This window comes from Rhinolophus sinicus, chromosome 17, assembly GCF_057876585.1.
Source record: "Rhinolophus sinicus isolate RSI-liver-muscle chromosome 17, RSI-T2T, whole genome shotgun sequence".
Taxonomy (NCBI): Eukaryota; Metazoa; Chordata; class Mammalia; order Chiroptera; family Rhinolophidae; genus Rhinolophus; species Rhinolophus sinicus.
This window is the reverse complement of record NC_142517.1, coordinates 56,157,226-56,178,557: the sequence shown is the minus strand read 5'-3', so window position 1 is coordinate 56,178,557 and position 21,332 is coordinate 56,157,226. Positions and strand designations below refer to the sequence as shown.

Genomic DNA, 21,332 nt, shown 5'->3' with positions numbered 1-21,332 from the left:
GAAGTCACCCTGGCAGGAGGTGATCCCGGGGAGTGAGTCCAGGTGGGCTTGTGGGATGCTGGTAAGACAGCTGGTGAAAATTCATCAAGCTGCACAGACGGTATGTGGACATGACACGGCAATAAAAATACGTTTTTTAAAAAAATGAACCACAAAGAGAGAAGAAAGGAAGCACGCGGCTTAGACACTGCGTCCAGCAGCCCCTCGGGGTACGCACATGAGGGCAGTGTGTGTCTAACACCCCCAGCTGTGCCCCTGGGAGGGGGGAGCTTGGAGGGCTGGCCGCCCGAGCGTATTGGCAGAGCAAACACACGGGCCTCCAAGCACACGGCCTCCTCTGTGTACACAGCGTGTTAGGCCAGGCTCCACTGAGCTGCACTTCATGGTGACAAAGGCGACAATGCCACCATCTCGTAATTGTCAACAGCATCGCCGCACTCACGTCTTTGGTCCAATATTTGCAGAGCTAGAGGAGCCACGTCTACTTCGCGATATTGACCTAGATTCATCACTTAGCACAGAAAGCAGGATGCCCAGGCCTAGGCCTGCCTTCCCCTCCACTGTGGCCTTAGGCAGAAAACGTGGGATCTTAGAAAACGTTATTCTCATTATCATCTTCCCCAGATACCCTGGGAGAGGCTGTGGGAGAGGAGACAGGAATTTCCAGACTGCTAATTAAGGTTGCCCGAAGTCCCCTGTAAATGCAACGTGCGGGACTTGCAGAGAAGGGAGCTGGGAAAAAGGAAGCACCAAGTTCACGTTCTTGACCTGAAGATTTCAGGAAAGGACAACTGCAAAGGTGTACTTCATGAGGACGTTTTCTTTTTCAGAACTGGGTTAAACCCTATAAATGCGAAACACGTTTACCGCCAGTTCCGGGTTTTACTTCTCCCAATAATTTCCGAGGGAGACACTTTCCCACCGACCAACACAAGAGACGACTTTCCAGAAACTCAGTGTTGCCAGGGGAAGCCCTTCTCCCCCATTGTGAGCTCCAGGCCTCAGAGCCCGGCCATGACCTGTGACCTCCTGGCTCCAGGCCTTACTGTCAGCAGGAGCGAGCGAGGGGCCAGTCTGCGTCAGCTGGACAAACGAGGGCCTTGGGCTCTGCTCTCCATGAGGGGCTGACCCCTCTCTGCAGGTGCCCTGTCCCCAGGGCAGCCTTGCTGTCCACTCGGGTGGCAAGGAGCTTAGACATCTCTGCTCTCTGAGTGTTTCTTTTTCCTATTTTATCAGAAGAGCTCTGATGAGACTCGGTGCCCTGCCCTCTCTCCCTCTGCCTCCAGGGCCCATACATTCAGCGAACCCTCCAATAACCATTAATTTAGCCAATTTCCTGGGCCACACCATCCCCCCTCTGGATCCCCACTTTGGTGGGCAGCGGCGGAACAAGACTCCCTGCTGTTTCCCTTCCCTTTTAATTACACAGGGACAAGTTTCCTTGGGCTGACTTTGAGAGGCGAGCCCCAGGCCAGCCGGGCTGCCCTCCACAAAACAATGCACACATGTTCCGGAGAATTCCCTCCTCGCCTAATCCGGGCTGGGAAGAAAAGGGCTTTTCTTCTTGTTGTCAAAGGGGGTCTTCGATGCTAAGATACCATTTTGTGTCTCAAGTCATGTCACGGGACTTCTGCCTCAGCCTCGCTGCCCGCTCTTTAGAAATGAAAGACACAGTCCTTGCTTCACCTCAGGACAAGTGCCCCCCACCCTGTCCTCCTCTGAAAATAAAGGGGCTTGGGGGCCAAGGGAAGCAGGGAAAGCTCCCAGCTCCTACTGTTTCTTTCTCATCCAGGCACCCTCAGCTTTCTGGACTATTTGCCCAAAGGATGAGTAGGGAGGGCTGAGCCTCACCTGCTGGTCTCAAGAGTCATGAATATTCTTATAATCCCCTGGAAAGAAGGGCCCTTTCATGAGAGCAGCAGATTCCTCTGCCGGCCCAGGGGCTTGCCACCCCCTCCTACCCACCGGCTGGCCTCCTGGCTGCCTTCCTGCTCCAGTCTCTGGATCCAGGCTGACTTCTCCACTCTGGGTGTGGGTTGGGTGGAGAACCCGATTTTCATAAGGCATTGCTATGCTGCTTCCCATTGCTAATACATGTCCCTATTTTATAGAGGAAATAAAGGAAGTAACAACAAAGAAGTTGCAGACACGCAACCTGCCGCTTAGAAAGGGTTGGTTTCCGCACACGGAGTACAAATCTACTGCACCACTGGGAGTTGCATGCACTTCTGTCTTTATACGATATCTCATTTGGCGAAAGCACTGGAGTTCGCTTTTGGATATACCCACAAACACTAAGATGAAGAAATCAAAGATACGTGGTGGGGGGCGGGGGAGACAAAATGAACTCAAGACAGAGCAAAGTTTAATATCATAGACATGTAAATATAAGTTCCCCTACGAGAGCCAGGATAAGCTCAGAATTTCATTTTGGGCTTTTCAGCAGCCAAATAAAAGGGAGAAAAATGGTCAGAAGAGGTTGGAGCAAACCAGTCACTCGCGGGAAGTCCAGTGATCCCTAATACTGAGGCTGAGACCCTCTATCAAGGATGGCTCCTCAAACAAACCAAAACACTGTGAGCTGCGTTAAAAATGTCATCCCTGATATGAGTTTCACCAAGCTGTGTAAAATGGTTCACAACTAAATTCTCTGCAAATTCCCAAGAGAAATACAGACCCTTATGGTAGCCCGAGCTTTCTTCTTCTGAGTCCGTAAGTGCAGCCTCGAGGGGCCTGCCTGAATACACACAGATGCAGGAGTTGGGCTGTGAGCCGTCCTGATGGCTCCTGGAGGCCAAGCCCCGCCGTGCTCAGCTCCGGGACATCGTGGGCAGGTGGTGAGTCCTCAGAGCAGAGCTGCGCCTGGGCAGCCCCGTGGCTTTACCGAGCCCAAACCTGGGAAACAGGGGCTTCCGGGTCAGGGGGACCCTGTGCTCCACAGAAAGTGGCGAGAAAACACGTCTGGAGAACCCCATTTAGGTGTCAGTGTGAGTGAGTGGAGGTTGCAGGAAAGGGCAGGATTCCATCGATATTTTTCTGTCCTTGGTTTAGAAACAGCAATGGATGGATCTTAATTTAAACCAACATGGTATAATAACTAATAGTTTTGAACATTCACCATGTGCTAGATACTTCGAAAGTGTTTCAAATGTATTCTTATTTTAACTTTAAAAATTCTATTAAGTAGACTACACACACACACACACACACACACACACACACACACACGTTTTTGAATGAGACGAGGAAAGCAAGGCTTAGAGGAGAATTTGTCTGACACCACACACTTAGCAAGTAGCAATGCCAGGATTTTAACCCAGCTCTGTCTGTTTGCAGGGCCCAAGGTCTCTACCAACATAGCATCTTGGGAAGAAACCCATGCTAGAAATCATGGGAACTTTTGTTCTGAGATCATTGCTACAACAAGCTAGCTTTGCTGTGTTCTCCTTCAGGGATTTGTTTTTGCTGTATTTTCTAACAGAGTTTGAGTCTTTAAATCCTTCACAGTTCCAACATTCAGATATATTCATTTATTCATTCGTTCATTCATTCATTAAATATTTATTGTGCCAGGCACTGTGTTGAGGGAAAAGCAGATGGCGACTCTCCTCTGCCAACATCTGCTGTGTAAATAAGGGAAAATTAGTAACTAGAAATGTGACATGTACTAGGAAGGCAAAGTTTAGGGTATCACGGGGGCATATCAAGAACTACATCAGTCTGAGTAGGTCAGGGAAGAGCTCTCAAAGGAGGTAATAATTAAGCTGAGCTCTGAGGATAAATGGCTGCTAGTCAGGCAACTTGGGGACTGAGGGTTGAGAAGAGAATGTGCAAAAGCCTAGGGTAGCGTAGTGTGGATTTAAAAACCTGAAAAGCTCCTGTGACTGGACACAAGGAGAAAGGAGGCTGAAAGAAGGCAGGAGCAGAGCTCACAGGACCCTCAAAAGCCTAGTTGGTGATTTTGGACTTTATCATAAGGATGGTGCTAGTCAATGGAAGGGTTTTAAGCAGGAGAATAGCAATCATGTGTGATTTACAAAAAATCATTGGGCTGTAGGATGGAGGTAAGCCAGATGAAAGTGAGGGAGGCAATAAGAGATCATGTTGAGGGCCAGGACGGTGACAGTGGGGACCAAGGGGTGTAAATGGATTTGCAGATGCTCATGGGTCTGACTGATAGGCCTCAGTCGATGACTTGATATGGACTTTAAGAGGGGAAAGAGGCAAGAATGACTCCTAGTTTTGGGTTTGAGCAATCAGGTAAGTGGCATTACCATTTCGTGAGACAGGGCTGAATGGAGTGAGTCCAAGTCGGGGAAGATGGTAATGACTCTAGCTCTGAGGGACTTCTGAAAAACGAAAGTGATAATTTTGAATAGGCCTTAGGAATCACTGGCAATTAAATCATTATTGAAACTATAGGAGCGGATGAAATCTAGGGAGAGAATATGCAGATGAGAATAGAGCCAGGAAAGAGCTCTGAGAAATTCTAACATTTAACGGTTGAGTAGAGGAGGAAGATCCAGCACAGGAGACATAAAACAGCCAGAAAGGTCGGAGGAAATCAGAGCGTGTGCTGTAGTGGAAGCAAAGAGACACAAGTATTTCAAAGATGGGGTGGTCAACAGTGCAAAATGCAGTGATGGGTCAAGTGAGATGTGGCCTGAAGACTGTCCAAGGGATGGAATAACACGGATGTCCTGGTAACCTTCGGGAGACTAATTTTTGTGGCGTGGTGCAGCAGATTTGAACACACAACTCACACGCCAACTATCACTGACATTTGCTAGACTGCCTTCTAGCACTTGCCATTGACTGAAAATATATCCTGAATTCCGGCAAAGAAACTAAGAGGTAATTCTCATGGGGAGGGCATTGCTTCAAATATTTTAAACAAAGGGTCTGATCCTATAGCTAAGCCTCATAGTACAAAGCAGTCATTTTCAAAGTTTTAATCTCTTAAAAATTATTATTGAGTACCCCAAAGAGCTTTTCTTTATGTGGGTTATGTTTATTGATGTTTAATATTTGATATAATAGTTGATATTTATATATTAGAAATTGAAATTAAAAAATATTTAGAATATTACTCTAAAAAATTTCATGTTAACACAAATTATTTCTTTTGAAAAACAAAAAATGTCACAACAAGAATAGCTTTTGCAACTCTCCTTACTGTCTGGCTTGACAGAAGATAAGTGGATTCTTACATCTGCTTCTGCATTGAACTGATTGCAATATATGTTGTTTTGGTTGATGTATATGAAGAAAATCTGTCCTCACACAGTAATGTAATTAGAAAGAGTAGGAGAATTTAATAGGCTTTACAGGTAATTGTGAATCTTCATTGACACTACAGCAATACTTGACGAAGGTTAGTTACAATGTGAAATCTGACACCGTATCAGTGAACATCTCATACCCTGCAATGTAAAGTCCATTGTGCTACTTCCACTCGGAAAGAATCTTTCCCCATGCTTGATTCAGTCCCATCCTTCATCAGCCATTTAGAAAATACTGGTTTCCTTGGGGATACAGACCTTTCAACTGACACATTTCTTTTTAACACACACACACACACACACACACACACACACACACAAACACACACACACACAAATCATTCATTAATATTGTCATTCATCTCATTAGAAAGGGTCTGTGGCTCTGGATATGGATGTAGGACGAAGGGATAGTTAGAATTGTTATTAGAGAAACGGGCAGATCCCACATCATGACGAACTACGTGCTAAAGACTTTGAACTTCATTTTGAAAAGCTATCTGGAGACAGTTTTAATCAAGTAATCACATTTCTGATACCTCACTTTGGCAAGCGTGTGGAGGATGCATGGGAGACAGGTGAATATGAAGGCCTGTGGTGATCGTGGAGGAGAGACATGGGGACCAGCTGATGTGTGCAGAGACAGTATGATGGGTACAAAAGACATTAAGCTAAAAACGACAGAAATTGGTGAGTGGGTTTGGTGCTTGTATCAGGGAAACTCCTATGTGTCTGTCTTGTGTAACTATCAGAGTGTCTGTCACCAACATAGTGAAATCTGGAGGAGGGACAAGTTTAGTGGAGAAAGGGTTGGTTGCATTTTGACATGTTGAGTACAAAGTGTCTGAGACACGCAAGTAGATAGTTGGAGATAAGCGTTTGGAGCATGGAGAGAGAAACGGGATGGAGCTAGAGAACTGAGAGCCACAGCAGGTATAGCAGGGAGTTGGCCAGCCAGGGAGAATGTGTGATTGGGAAAAGGAGCGTGCTGAGGGAGAGTTCCAGGAAAGGGCAACGTTTAGGAAGGTTTGCAGGCAACCTGCAGCCATTTTGTTGTTAGAAGCAAGATCAGGAGAAAGGGTGACACAGAAGTACAGAAGGCAAAGGAATGAGAGTTTACAGAGAGATGAGAGATAGAGATGAGAGAGAGAGAGAGAGAGAGAGAGAGAGAGAGAGAGAGAGAGTATTAAATGGCCTTCAGGGATAAAGCAAACTAAGTATAAAAGTATTTGGGTGAATTAGCAGCCTGAGGGGTCACTGTTGGCCTTAGTGACAGGCAGTTGGCCCAGTGACAGTGGTGGTGGCAGCAGGGTTGTGGTGGAGCGGGGCCCAACTAGTAAAAGAAAATGCCAGCTTGGAGTTAGCTGAGAGATGACTGGGGGATGACTTCTCTTTCCAGTAGCTTGGCTGTGAAGAAAGGAAAACTAGTGCATAGTTTACAGATAGGTCGGGTTTACAGTACAGATTCATTTCTAGATCCTGGGATTCAAGGACATTTTAAACGTTCACTTGCTCTATTTCCAGATAACTATATCCAGAGGACCCAGAACACAATAAGTTAAAGTGACTCTATAAAATGAGAATGAAGGAAAACCCATTCAAATGAGAAAAATGTAAAAGTAGCTAATGCAAGCCACATAGTGAATACTCTAAAATGCCAAAAATCCAAATTTCCTTATCTATGCATGTGGTAGGAGACACATGGCCTGGTAGCAGGGCACTTAGCAAGTAAGAAACCCATCCCTTTTCTGCCTGGCCAGGAGCATAAGTCAAATTCACACAGCTCACGCTGTGCCCTCTCAGGCAGTCGACCAACAGTCTCTTTCACAGCCGACTTTGTTTTCAGTCTCGTTGCTCTTCCCTGTTCCAAGGCAGAGTAACCCAAGCTCATGTCCTTTCCCCTCTTGCAGGAGGAGCTGCTGGATGTGAGCTGCCTCCCTGGCAGTCAGGGGGATCCCAGGACAGGGCTGCCAGGTGCCCAAGGACTTGGGAGCGGTGAGGTGTGCCAACGGGCCAGAAAGCCGCTTCTGTTTGCAAACATTCCCAGGGAACCAGCAACTCTTAGTGACAGCTCCCAAATGCCTGTCTTCTGAACTCACAACCTGTCTTACTTCTCTGACAGCTTTTGCCAATGGTAACTTCTGCGTGCTTCCGACTGAGCAAGAGGGGCCTTTCATAGCTGAGAAATAGCTTATAGGATAGTACGGTGGTCAAGTGCACAGGCCAGCAACTCGATTTCCAGGGTGGAAATCCCGGCTTTACCACTTGTAAGCGAAGCAAACTCGGACAACCTCAACAAATCAGGGGCTCCTTTTTAAAAAATCTGTGAAATGGGAAAAAAGCAGTACCTATCTCTCAGCACTGTGGAAATTAACGTTCATGTAGGTTAAGTGCTTACAACACTGTCTGGCACATAATAAGCGCTCAATAAATGTTAGCTATCACTATTTAGGATTCAAGAGAGAAACGCTCTGTACCTGGCTTGGAGGCAGTATTAGAATGCTCTCCACTTAAAAGATAATGTAACCTGGAAAACGTCTTGTCTGACTTAGCTGGGCCAAGAGGCATTTCCATAGGTTTCGGGAAAACATCTTTAGATGCCAAGTTTAATCAATGGCAGAAACTCATAGGCTATCTGGGCTGGAAGAAACCTTTGGGACCACTCAGTTCACTGCCTTGTCACACATCTGGTTGGAGAGGGAAGTGGCTCTAAAAGGTCACTTACCATGTGGGCGGTAGAGCACGCTTAGCAGTGCATCTCTTTTCCTTAATGGCCCTGTGCTGTGCTTTAGCCCTCCTAAAGATACGACACACAGGTGTGAACTCTGCGTGTGCACATGTCACTGCCTTTCCGTTCTCAGAAGCAACCTTCTTTCTGGGAGAATTTCTCCAAGTAGGATTGTTTCCTGGAGCCAAAGATGAACTCTTTGTTACAAGTCCAGAATAAACACACACACACACACACACACACACACACACACACACACACACACACGGTAGACAACTGACTCTCCTGTATGACAAAGCACACTCTAGTCAGTGAGATGATTTTATTCAAGTTGTGCAACGAATAGAAATAATTACTAAGATTCTGGGCTACTTCTTCCTCAGTAAACCTTAAAAACAGAATATGCTCTGAGTACTCAGAATTCACTTAAAATGTGTAAAATCGGCACGACAAGTGCCATTTCTCCTGCTGAAGTTCACTAGTGTGACTTTTGGAACTCGAAAAAGTTTGACGTTTACAACAAAAGACTTTTATATAAGTATATGCAAGATTTTCTCTTAGCACCGACTTATCCATTATGCCTGGAAGTGGTGCAGTTATCTCTTTATGAATCTACACACTTTTTTGCCAAGCAGGTCACAACATGAAAAGGAACAGCCATCTGACATGACTGTATCAGGGAAGGGGGTTCTTAGCACACTGCCAGCACATTCAATACCATCTCTTTTTTGTAGGCTCTGCAGCCAAACCTACAAGGGGTCCCAGAAAGACTTTGCCAACTAACCAGCCTTGGAACTTCGGGCGACCTTTCTGAGCCAGAGTTGACCTGCTGGTAAAATGGTGCTGATGCCCCCTTAGGCGCTTGTAAGAGTAAGTAATACATTTAAATTCCTGGGATACAGTTGACATAAATGAAGCCAAAGCTCTATGCATCTGAATAGAGCTAACAATCTATGCATCTCTAGGAATGACCAGAAATCATGGTATTTTCAAAAGTCCTCAGTAGTATGGTCTCTCAAACTCATTGAGACCAGAGGTGAACAGAAAGCTGCAGCTTAAACCGGAGGTTTAAAATGGTGACTGATGGGTAGGTGGGGGCAGCATGCTGGTTGTAGATGTTTCTGTCTGACTCATACACTGTTTACCATCTCAAAAATTTAAAAAGAGGGGAACACTCAGTTCCCCCCCACCTTTTTTTTAAAATGCCTGGTTTTGGAGGCATTGAATTTGTGAACGCTGATTTCAGTCTTGATGGAACAGAAACAGCACTTGCACAGGACTTGGGAGTTCTAGCGCTACCACTCAATGAACAAATTGCTTCTTCTGTTTGGGCCTCTTTTCTTTTTCTGTAAAACAAGAGTGATTGTTGTTCTACAACTATAATTCGCTTTCTAGATAAACAGAGTAAATCCGAGGGTAAAAATTGTGTAACTCCTCTACAAATCACGCTGTACCGTATAGTTAGCCAGGTAGTAGAAGGCTTTACAAATAGTTCAGAATACATAGGACCGGCTGCAGAAAAGACCCAGACGAGAGGCATCACTATAAAAGCCAAGGTAGTTCAGAAAGAGGAAACTACTTTTTCAAGGAGGCATTACTCGATCTTCTGTCCGCGGACCGACTTAAGCATTTCACTACCAGACGATGGACACGCAGATGCACCGCACAACCATCTGCTCTAGAAATTTCCCTATTTCCACATTCTCATCGTGTAGCTGAAGGAGGCTGAGCACGCCACGCCTCATCCGTGGAGGCTTTCTGCTCGGCTGGATTCAGACAAAGTTACCATTAACTCCCCAACCTGCAAGAAAATGATTTGACACAAAGGATTCCAGAATGTCCTCCTCTCCCCCTACAAGCCGACAAACAAATGGTACAGGAATGAGGTCAGAAAGGAATCCTCCGCCCACCAGGCCTCTGAATTCATTTACCTACCTCAGAGCCCATTCAGAGGAAGGGGTGGGGCCCGGAACAAGTGGTGCAAGGAGGCCGAGAGGAGTTGGGGGTCGAGCGCTCCATTACAGGATTTGACAGGCCTTTGCCTGCCTTCAGCTTCTTTGTGTCTCTCACATAATAGAGAAACACAAACTGAGCAGCACACGATCTGTGGTTACACCCTAGGCCAGAGCACACTCTTTGCAAATGCTAATAGTATTGTAGCATCCTGTCACCCGGGAACACAAAAAAGGATGTTGATTTTCACATGAACCAGAACAGGCCCATTGTACACAAGTTGGTGACCAACTTGTAGTATCTGCACATCAAAAGCCCAGCCAATCAGAGGGGACGCAGCTGGCGAACCCCACCCGCGGGGGCGCCTGGAGAGGAGGAGATCCAAACGCCTGGTCCACCCTTAGGGGACAAAACACAGTTACTTTGGATGTGAGTGGAACTACAATCTCACAGTCCATTCAGCGATGACTATAGCAATTAGTATAATTAGCAAGAACATCAATGTCTCGGACATTTAAAAAGAGAAATCTGAATGTATGAAAATGGGAGTGGCTTTGTGCTCATGCTAAGGCAGCAAAGGGCAGGGACATTCAATTACGCATTCACGTTAGGATGGTCTGAAACATGAAAAGATAAACTCATGAGAATGTTGGCTGGAAAGTTTCTATTTCCATTCCAATTGTCTTGGGAAACTAGGAACTCTTCGTGCAAGAAAATTTAATGAAGAATGTATGTGATATTCCTGAAGATAAATTCAGTGGAAATTGTAAAAGCTTCTGCTACTAACTCTTCTTTCAAGTATTAAATTTATGAGAAACAAAAAAGCAGCCAAAATTAGGGAAAATAGAATAATCAAGGTATAAAACACTGGGGTAAAAATAATTCTGTATCTTAATAGCTGGGTTAATGCAAAAACATTTAGAGAACCTGTGTGGGTAAGATGGGAAAAGTCCTCATTTTTACTCCTAAGACTTGAGGTTTGGGGTACATAGGAAATTAGAGCCTTCTGAATCTCAGTATCGCCTTGATCTCCGGGGCCCCACAGGGAACCACACATCTCTGTTGATATTTCCATTCTAGTGATGCAACAACAGCCTCATATAGTTAAAAGAAACCATCCTGGGCCATCTCTATAGTTAGCCCATTTTGCATTTTCTGAGTGTATCAGTGGCCTAAAGTACTCCTATTTTCATAAATAAATTAATTTTCGTAAAAGTATTTTTGAGAGAACGCATATTTTGGAAAAGTGCCTAGGCTTGTAACCAGACTTGTTTTCAAATCTAGACTTCGCTACTTACTAGAATGACCTTGAGCAAGTTACGTAAAACTTTGTTGAGCTATTTCCTTATCTATAAAATAGAAATCACACTGCCTGTGATAATGGATTCAAAACACAAGACGTGCTGGTTCCTTTGCTCTAGATTCAAGTTCTTTTCTCAATTTCAAAATTTAAAAGAAAACGCAAAAAAGTTTCATGGGATCAATCTTTGGCAAGATAGGATCCTGGCCATTAAAACAGCTGGGGGGGCGGGGGGCTGTTACCAGATGGATCTCAAAATGCTAATGGCCAGTAATAGTGCACTATTTTGAGTCCTGCTGGGGCCTTTATTATGGACCCTTAGTGAGGTGTGTTACATCCCTGGAATGGCGGCACACTGAGGCACCTAGCTGTTACCTTTTCTCCCAACACACATCAGGCACCTCCTCCCCCGGTTAATGTGGCTCATGGTGGCCAGGTTCACTATTGTCACTGGGTGCGTGCTGTGCATAGATTAGGTGACTTCCGGTTTTTACAATATGTATATTATAAACTGTTTGTAGACAAAAATGATATACATTTGGCACACAATGGTATAGCATCATTGACTGCAAGTGTAAGCACTTTCAACTTAAGCCCTCTAGACAAAAAGATTTCTTAACAGAGAAATAGTAAGCACTATATTTTGTTTATGATGCATGACTACATCTGTTAAGATGTATGGAGAAATTAAAAACCAAAATGAAACAAACTAAGGGAGCAGAAAAACAGATAGGTTCATCCCTCAAGTTAAAAGGTAAATTATTCCTGGCAGCTGAAGCAAAGAAACAGGTAAGGTTTGGAGTTCTCTTTGACAGAAAGAAAGCGTCATATACATTTGTCTGGAGCAGGAAACTTTGCTGGCACTGAATTATCTAGTAATCCTTTCTTTAATGAACTTAAGTGATAACAGAAACATGTCATTGGGTTTTACTTCTGCAATACTGTGTATTTTCTTCCAATAGGTGCAACATATAGTATTTGTCTGTGAAAGCCAAGGGCATGATAATAGAAAGGCAAGCAGTCCAGGCAGTACTGCTTTCTTCTGATGATTTGGCCTAATTCTCAAATAAATTTTAGCAAGTTTAGATGAAGTTAACCTATCCCCTACATACTTTCTCACAAGGTCTCACAAGCTTTTGAACAGTGCCACATCATATAAACCATGACCGTATTTTCTGATAAGTGGATAAAATTCTACTTTCTATGTTTTCGCTATGTGATTTAGTCACTCCAAGAGTGAGCAGCAGAATGGACATTCTACTTTGAACATTAAGGAGTGTAAGCCTTATTCTTAGCAGCCATTACGACATGACTCTGTGGGACGTGCTGGCAGTGTCACGGCATGGTGACGGGGCCTTCACTGGGGCCATTGGCCTACAGTTTTTTTTTTTTAAAAAATGACTTCTTGAATTTTCTCAAATACTTAGCTAGGAACCAGGATACACCTGGGTTAATCAGTTAAAAACAAAACAAAACAAAACAAGAATTCTTTACCCCAAATAATGAAGAAATGATTTAAAAACATTAAAAAGTTGCAGCTGCTTCCTCATGGGGACTTGACCCCAAATGAACCTTACCAGTGGTTCTACAGAATGTGAACATAACTCAATAGCTCGTTCAGAGCAATCATACACACACACTCAATTTTCTAGCTGGTAACTCAACAATGTCACTTCAAGATACAGATTTAACTCAGTGTCATACATGTTTTTCTTACTCTTACTCAATAAAATTGTCTTCTTCAGTCTAAATGCCACTCACATTTAAACTTTCCTGATACTGTCCTGCTTTTTCATCTTTGACAATTTTGTAGTACTTTACTCTTCAGTTTTCTACATATATCAACTTAGTCTAATCTGCGCTGAAAATATGACTGTCTTAGTTATCACAAATTGGGTATGCTTGATTATTTTAGAATACATTTTGTAATATAATTAAACAATACATCTGTATTACTTACAAGCACCTGGTAGTTTCACTTTGATAGAGATGTTAATTCTTCAATTGGAAATATGAGAAGAAATCAGATAAATTACTCTATTAAATTTTCAGGAAGTGAATTTTTCGAACTTTTTATATATAAGAAGATTTTGAACTTGAACTGCACAAAGGATGGAAACTTAATTTAAAATACAACTACATTTTTGGGCCTCACACTAGAATTGGTCTGTTACGACTGATAAATGAAAATAAATGGTAATAAGATTGAAACATGTTATTCCCTATAAACCTTCTGAAGGAATTCAAAGACTTGTCTCTTGACATTTACTTATCAGAAATACACCATATGTCAGCTACTGTGTACAACTTACTGACGCAATCATGACTCGGAATCTTTTCCCAGTTTAGACTTTAGCCAACTAATACAAATCCTGGAGAAGGCACACCTACATTCTGCCTCATTTTACACATCAAATGATCAACAAATATGTAATAAGCATCATTTATAAGCAAAGTTCTCTGAGGAATAAAAAATGAGAACTAGGAGTTCATCAGCAGGCAGTAGATAGAATTAAGTGATCTGTAAGGTTGCTTTGAGTTTTAAGACTTAGTTATGACTTTTTAGTAAGCCTCATGTATATGACTGAACAGGTTGGCATCATTAACGAATATGATGGCCATGGTTGCAAAATACAATTAAAAAGCATTTTAAATATATTTTACCAAAGGAAATACCATAATGGTTTGACAAGTATCAAGACACGAAAAAGAAGCATGATTACATGATTACAACTGTGAGGCTTGTGGAATTAAAGCATTCAGAGAAGAGCCACATTCAGAGGCTTGTTAGGCCATAAATTTGGTTATACTGTGCAGTCAAATCAGGACCGTAGATGCAGAGGTCTCTCTCTCTCTCTCTCCCTCTTTAAAACAGAGAAAACTTAAAAGATGCTCTCTTATATAATATCTTTAATTACTCAGCTACACACATGACCTTAGATCAACAAACAGGCAAAATATAAATTGTAATATCATGTAATGTGAAGGTTTTTAAAAATAATACAAAGTTCACTCACAGTGCACAAGTAGAAACAAAGTTGTTTTAAATACTTAAACATAGCCATGATTATTCAAAAAGTAAGCATATTTGTAAGCACATATCCATACTGCTGAAGGACCTGAAACTATAGCATATACCAGTTTAGAGAATTGAGATAAAAAGCATTACTTTGATCCCTGTTATCGGAAAACCAAAATACCATATTTCTTTTTACAGATACATAAATCTAAAATAAATATATAATTATTAACTAAGAAATTGATCTTTTAAACCTACATTCTGAATCTTACCATATGTAAAACTTCCAAATTGTAAGGTTGGGAAACACTACTCTCTGCAATGTTCCCGACCCATTTTTACTCCATTCATTTGCATTTAGAGGCTAAATTATTTGTGGGAAGGCATAACACCTGGAAAAGGGGGGTAATACAAAGAGGAGAGAATATAATTAAGATACTGAAAAAGGCTGATGGCTCCACCTGTAAGCATAGCTGCGTTGGTTCAACCACGAAGGAGCAATAAGTTGCTTCCCACTGTGCAATGCCTACATATACTGATTGTTTCAACTGATCCCTGCCAGAGTGAATTTTAGATATAATTTACAGTTGTTCAGTTCCCTACAGAGCTTTGTTCACTTTTTTTTTTTCCTTTTGGTGCAAATCCTGACCTGAAAAACAAATGAGTCCTAGTCTAGTTAGAATTTAACTCTCTCTACTGGATTTCTGAAATGATGTGTTTCAATCTGAATCATTTATAATTTTTGAACTACAGACACAACACACAGGGTTTACTGCTGAGAATCTGAATTTTATTTTTTCTTTTAATAATATCTGCATTTAATAAATACTAGCTTTTAAAGAAAAAAAGGCATGCTTAGTATGAGATCAGTGGAAAAAAAAGAAAAAATATATATATTATCCATGAGAGATGTCATATTACTGAGGAGGATGGGGGAATTTCTGTATTTTTATGGGACTTAATAGTATTATTTTTTATCATCTATTTATATATTTAAATTACAAATACTGATCTCAAAGAAATAAAGACACCCTACCCCCTTTCTTAAATTTATACAAAGGGATGTGATAAAAGTACTGATTTAGCATCAGCCTTTCGCTTGGGAGAAATCTTTAGAAATACAGCTGAGGGCATTTTTTCCTATCTGGAGCTCACAGAAATAAATAAATATGGTCCTATATCTTTTCTGATTTATAAATAGGTTTATAGTTGTAAAGCGGTTGTGATTTACAACTACAAAAGCCTTAACAATTGCATGAAGCCTGCTTCCATGAAGGGGTTCAACTACCTACCAGCAGCACTGGTTAGAGGGAGCTAACCAGGGAGGTCATCGCCTAATGTGTGGGGAACACTGGGCTGCTCCACCCCCTTTCTGCTCACCCACTATCCCGACTTCTAAGACGAGAAATGTTCTTGATTACTTACTTACCAAATAACCGTGTATGTTGCTACTAGCTGCTGAAAACTGGATCTGCTTTTCTTATCAAACAGTATAAAACAAATATTTACTGAATTCTCAATTTCTAAAATATTTTGTGATATCCTTCAACCTTGCATATTAAGTGTCAGGTCTCGAGAGATCACAATGAAGAATATATTGATATTAATATTTAAAAATGCAGAGTGGCAAGGGAATTGTTACCAAAACATAATTCCAAGAAAATTGTAAAATTAAGTACACTGTAAAATAAAAACTATCACACAATGAGCATTTCTGTGAGAATAATAAAGGCTTAATGAAATGGTAGCAAACAGTAGAGTTAAATGAGAAAGATATTTAAAATCAAAAATGGCATATTTCTTTGTTTTAAAGTTCTTTAGCCAATAAAAAAAATTACATAAAACATGAAAATACTGTGAGGGTATCACTGTAATTGAACTGCAATAAATTAAACTTTACATTTTTCTTTACATTCAGCTAAGAGGGGTATGGGCAACATCATTCTAACTGTTGAAATAATTGCTATTTAAAACACAGTCTTATGAAAGAAAGCCTTTTTCTGATGCCTAGTTGAAATGTTTGACAATAGTCTAAATGCAATCAGTCAATTGATTATTCTCAATCTTCCCTCTCCTCTGTCACAACCCAAGAGCTCTGTCAACAGGTAAAAAAAACCAAAAAACACTGTTAACAGAAAGCCTACCTTAAGTATACAACATTCAAAATGAATGATATTCAAATGGATACAGAGAGTACAAAACCATCAACTGAATCAAATAGGTAAGCTACCAGTGACTTAGCTTCTAAGGCAGCTCTAAGCTGTCAATGAAGGGTTGAAATCTCTCTCAATGAATGTACTGGGAATTGTTGTAAATGAAATTACCCTATTTGAGGGGTTCTTTTGTTAATAAGTTTTCTTTCACATGATGAGTATAAACTGAATTCTCAGGGTCAAAGAGTTTCTGGATAGAGAACATTACAGATACAGACAGCAATTTAGCAGATTACCATTATTTTAGATACAGTTGATAGCTTTTTAAAATTGCTGTTAAGTTTTATTTCAAATCACCTAGCACTTTTTTTCTGGAAAAGAAACTGACATGGAGTAACATCAGCTAATGAATTAGCTAAATTAGTGTCACCACAAGTGAGACAACAAGCAGAAGAGCAAGTTTCTTATCTTCGAGGACTGAACCTAATGGTCATACCACTTACATTATCCCAATTTGTCACTTCAATACAATAAAATAGAATGTTAGTGCCTTTCCAATTGTTCTTCCATTCAAAAGGCAGCTGGTGGTTAAAGTGCCTCTAACACACATACATTATTTTTATCCCATGACTTTATTTTATGTTTAGAAAGGTTGAACAGCAGAAGGAAAAAAAGGCAGGACAAAAGACTTTGGATTTTTCTTTCTTCAGGTGTGTACAGAAGTGATGATATTATGAGTAAAATTCTGTAAAAATAAACACATTTGATAAATTTAGGTCTGTGGAGAAATTACTATATGTTCATAAAAATATAGAAGCTTAACTGCCTAACTTGGCTAGTTTTATTAAATTTAAAACATCACCTACATAATGTAACAATTTTATCAAACATGATATATATGAATCAAAAAAGACTTAAATTCATTTCTTAGAGAAAAAATAATCACATAGTGTATTAAAATTGATCAGTAGAAGGAATCTGTGTATGTCTGTGTTGGATATCAACATTTTCAGCAAGTATCAGAATTAGTTACTTAAAACTATCAGGTTGAGGAACTCCACATGTTAAAACTATCAATGCAAAACTATTTCTTAAGAAGCTTGGTAACTTTTATAAAATGGTCAGAATGAAGCAAGGCTACCATTTTGCCAAATTTATTCTTTTAAATGGATTTGCAAGATACATGAAAACAGGTCATCTGTCCCATTCACAGATATCTGTAACAGTTCACAGTCATAAATCCCAAGGGATGGGAAAGGGCTTAGAGACTACAGAGGAGTAAGGGACAGAGAAAGTTGGGATGGTTTCCCTGTACACAAAACCATCACCACCTGGCTCTTCCCACTGCCCTGGCCTGCACTCGGGACAGACACTCTGGTAGGAGGAAAAGGCTTGTTCCCAGCAGCAATGGTAAATCGAGATGCAACAGTGACCTGCTTAGGGAAATGACACTAACTACTATGTACAACACTGGCTGGCTTTGGGCTTCCTCATTTTATGAAACAGAAATGTAGCTTATATTTTTAATAGGGTTTCTGTGACATTCATAACTTCCCCACCCAATAAAACCACATTTGTAAACAAAAATGTCAAGTGAATTCTGGTGCTGAAGAGGAGAATCTCCAATCCAGAGGCTCTCGAAACGTTTATCTAACATTAACTATTGACAGTAATTATGACGAGGAAGATATCCTAACACTTTATGGTTTTAAAACACAGAAGTTGTATAAAACATTTACAACCATAGATATCTAAAAACAATGAATTCTTTTTGGCTGGTGTTAAAGATGTTTGATATTTAGTTTCTATTTTTGTATACAGCTGTACATCTGTCTTAAGTTACGAAAGAGACAAACAAAACGAAGTAACAAAGCAGTACTCTAGAGCTTTCTAACTCCTTCCTCTCTTATTCATTGCTGGTGTGCTGTTGGACTGAACCCTGCTTCCCCAAATATATTGCCCCTACAGTAGAGGAAAGTAGGTAGTTTGGTTCAAGGGCCTTTTCTGAACTGACTTCATCTACGGAGGGAATCTTTCACATTTCTATTCCTTCTAGTTCTGAGCTGCAGGCTGCCAATAAGGAAAGGCTCACAAATAAAGTGATTAAATATTTTAGACACATGATAATGTTTTAATCACAGCATTTTTCCTTTCTCAACTTCTTCAATAAAGGCAAAAGACCTATTAATTATAATTCTTCAGCAATAATTAACAATTGACTATGCTACGAAGTCCTTCCATATACAATATTTTATTGGGAATACGCTTATAATGCCGGACTACAGAATTAGACAAGAGAATCCACACATTCAGAAGAGTACTAAATTCTAAGCCTATCTAAGTTACTTTAAACAGGAAAAAGGTTTATCCAAATGTTTTTACACATTAGAGAATAAGAACAATTAATAAAATTTTTAGTCAAACCAAACAGAAAGCTTTGCGAGTTATCATATACATAATTATCCATCTAATATGAACAATGAGGAATAAAATAATGAGAGCTACAGTTCAATTCTTTGCATGCAGAAAATTTATGACCCACCTGCATATTATGAAATATCTTAGTTTGGTCCCCTCTGTTCTATTCAAAATGAGTTCTAGAGGATATTTTTTGTTCAGCCAGACAGAAGGCAATCAAGTTATTCAAAGGAACATTATACATAGAATTTAGAATCTAGTTTCAGAGATTCCTGCCATTAAAATTATTATTACGGAGCAAGCAGGATATAGTCAAGTACAATGATAAACTATTAAAATAAGTTTAAAATATAAATTTTGCATTTAATCAGTAGCAATGCAGAAAGAGGACTTTTACTCACTTATAATTTACTTCTCCTGATGTAGAGCTTCAATAAAAGCATCAAGTTTTTCTTGAATTTCTCTAACTTTCTCTGTAAAGATAAAAAGAGATAATAAATTAAAAACAAATTTATTTTTCAAAGGCATCACAAATCATAGGAAATAATTACTTTATTCAAGGGAAAAAATTAGTTTAGCATCACAGACCACCTTATATCCAAATAAAGTTCAAATGGATTGTTGTATTAGCTCTTAACATTTTTTTTTTTTTTTTTTGGAAAGGGGAAGAAGATGGGATTTATGACAGATGCTTGAGATTCCAATAAAAGTTAGGGAATCTTAAACAGAAAAATGCATGTATAAATATATATACAATTGTGTATAGATTTTTAAGGAGCTCTCAGATTCTCTGGAACCCCACCATGGACTCACAGTTAGCAATATCTGGAACAGAAGAAAGTATAAAATAATAAAACCATTTTTAAAAATTAAAAGAGAATACAGGTGAGTATTTAAACTGGCCTTAGACTAGCACAACCTAGAAATGACTTTCTAGGTATAAAGTAATGGGAAGAGTTACAAAGGAAAAGATCAATCAATATGACCACATTAAAATGTAAACCTTGTATGTCAAAATGTCCCAAAATTAAGAGACAAAAAAAATTGTAGGAAATATTTGCAACAAACGTGAATAGGGCAATAATGCTTTAAAATACATACAAAAATGTACTTTCATAACTGTGAATAAAGAATGGAATGTTTAAAAACAACAGAGCCAGTAAAGATAGATTTACACTATTTTATCTGATTTTGGGTTTTCATGTTTATAGACTTCCAAATAAAATCTGTAGTTTCCCTCTGAAATGTAAAGGTTTCCTTCACAAATGCAAACTATTCACAATACATTTCAATCTATTAGTATTAAAAATGGAAAAGTCGTGATTTATTCTACTTTATTGCTAACTTAATCATGCACCTATTATTTAAAAATACAGGTTATGGTAAGCATAGTAACAAATATTTTTGTCCTTTTAACACAATTTATTAGTTCCCACAATTTATTAGTTAACAATTAAATTGAAGTGACTGGTATAAAGCTAGTGATCTAGAGGGAAAACTGCAAAGCATTCTACTTTATAGCTACATAAAAAAAATCATGTAAGCTACATTAATATTCAACATTTATATCTTGTACATTTAAAAATAAATAATTTGCAATTAAAGATATAAGTATTCCATTTTACCAGTGAGACGCACTTGTGATGAGTACCCAATGAAAGGAAGAACTGTCTTTTTTGTGATTTCTTATTAGCATTACAGAAATTCAACAAACCTATCATGGTTGCATACAAAGAACATAATGTCTTCCTACTCTTTTTAAACAGTAATTTAACAGTTATTCTTAGTATTTTGAGACTAACACAAAATCTATGAGAAAACAAACCCTATTGTTTTAATCAAACTATTCACTGAGAAAATTTTCACAAAGGCAGCATTACTATCCTTATATATAAAATTAAACTAGACAAACTAGAAAAAAATAATACCAACCCATCTCTTAGAAGTATAGTCTGTATTTTTGGTTAGTCTGTATACGTTTTTTCACCAGAAAACTTTCTTTCTCAAAATGAGGTCACATTCTTATTTTTTAAATTAATTTATCTAGTTGCTTAGAAACAGCTTTGCCTATTTTCTTTGATGAATAATTAGGGAGCGCCACATAGTACAGTTCATCAGTTGAATTTTTTAAAAGAGGGGAGGACAGGAGAAAAAAAAGAGTTCTGTAAATTGTCTCATGAATTTTGGAAATGTATGGAGGGGGGGGTCTTTAAAAAAGTCACCCAGATTAAATAGCACAACACAGGAAATCTAACACATGTGTCAAGAGCCTCAGCAGCTCCTCTGAACATTCACTGAGAACTGTTTCTACTTGGGGAAGCTGTACTGTATGAAGAGATAAACCTGTTTCTATTTGCTCCACCACCTGAGCACAATCAGGCAGCTGCAGCAGCGCCCCCCCATCCTTTCGCCCTGTCAATGACCTCCATCCTCAGGGGACCGACTATCTGTGAGCGGGCCGTACAGTAGCATCACTCAC

The 21,332-nt window shown here is 39.9% G+C and overlaps 1 protein-coding gene across 4 annotated transcripts in view; it reads right to left on the bottom strand.

Annotated features, from left to right (window-relative positions):
* Positions 1-17,048: 17,048 nt before the first annotated feature.
* The window catches only part of OPA1 (OPA1 mitochondrial dynamin like GTPase), an 80,755-nt gene continuing 76,471 nt past the window's right edge, over positions 17,049-21,332 (bottom strand). For all 4 annotated transcript variants that reach the window (XM_019723206.3, XM_019723200.3, XM_019723214.3 and 1 more), the window contains 2 exons: positions 19,255-19,326; positions 17,049-17,180 (listed from right to left, as the gene is read on the bottom strand). In XM_019723206.3, the coding sequence (XP_019578765.2) occupies positions 19,262-19,326 (65 nt within the window). In that variant the 3' untranslated portion in view covers positions 17,049-17,180; positions 19,255-19,261. The remainder of the gene's footprint in view (positions 17,181-19,254; positions 19,327-21,332) is intronic.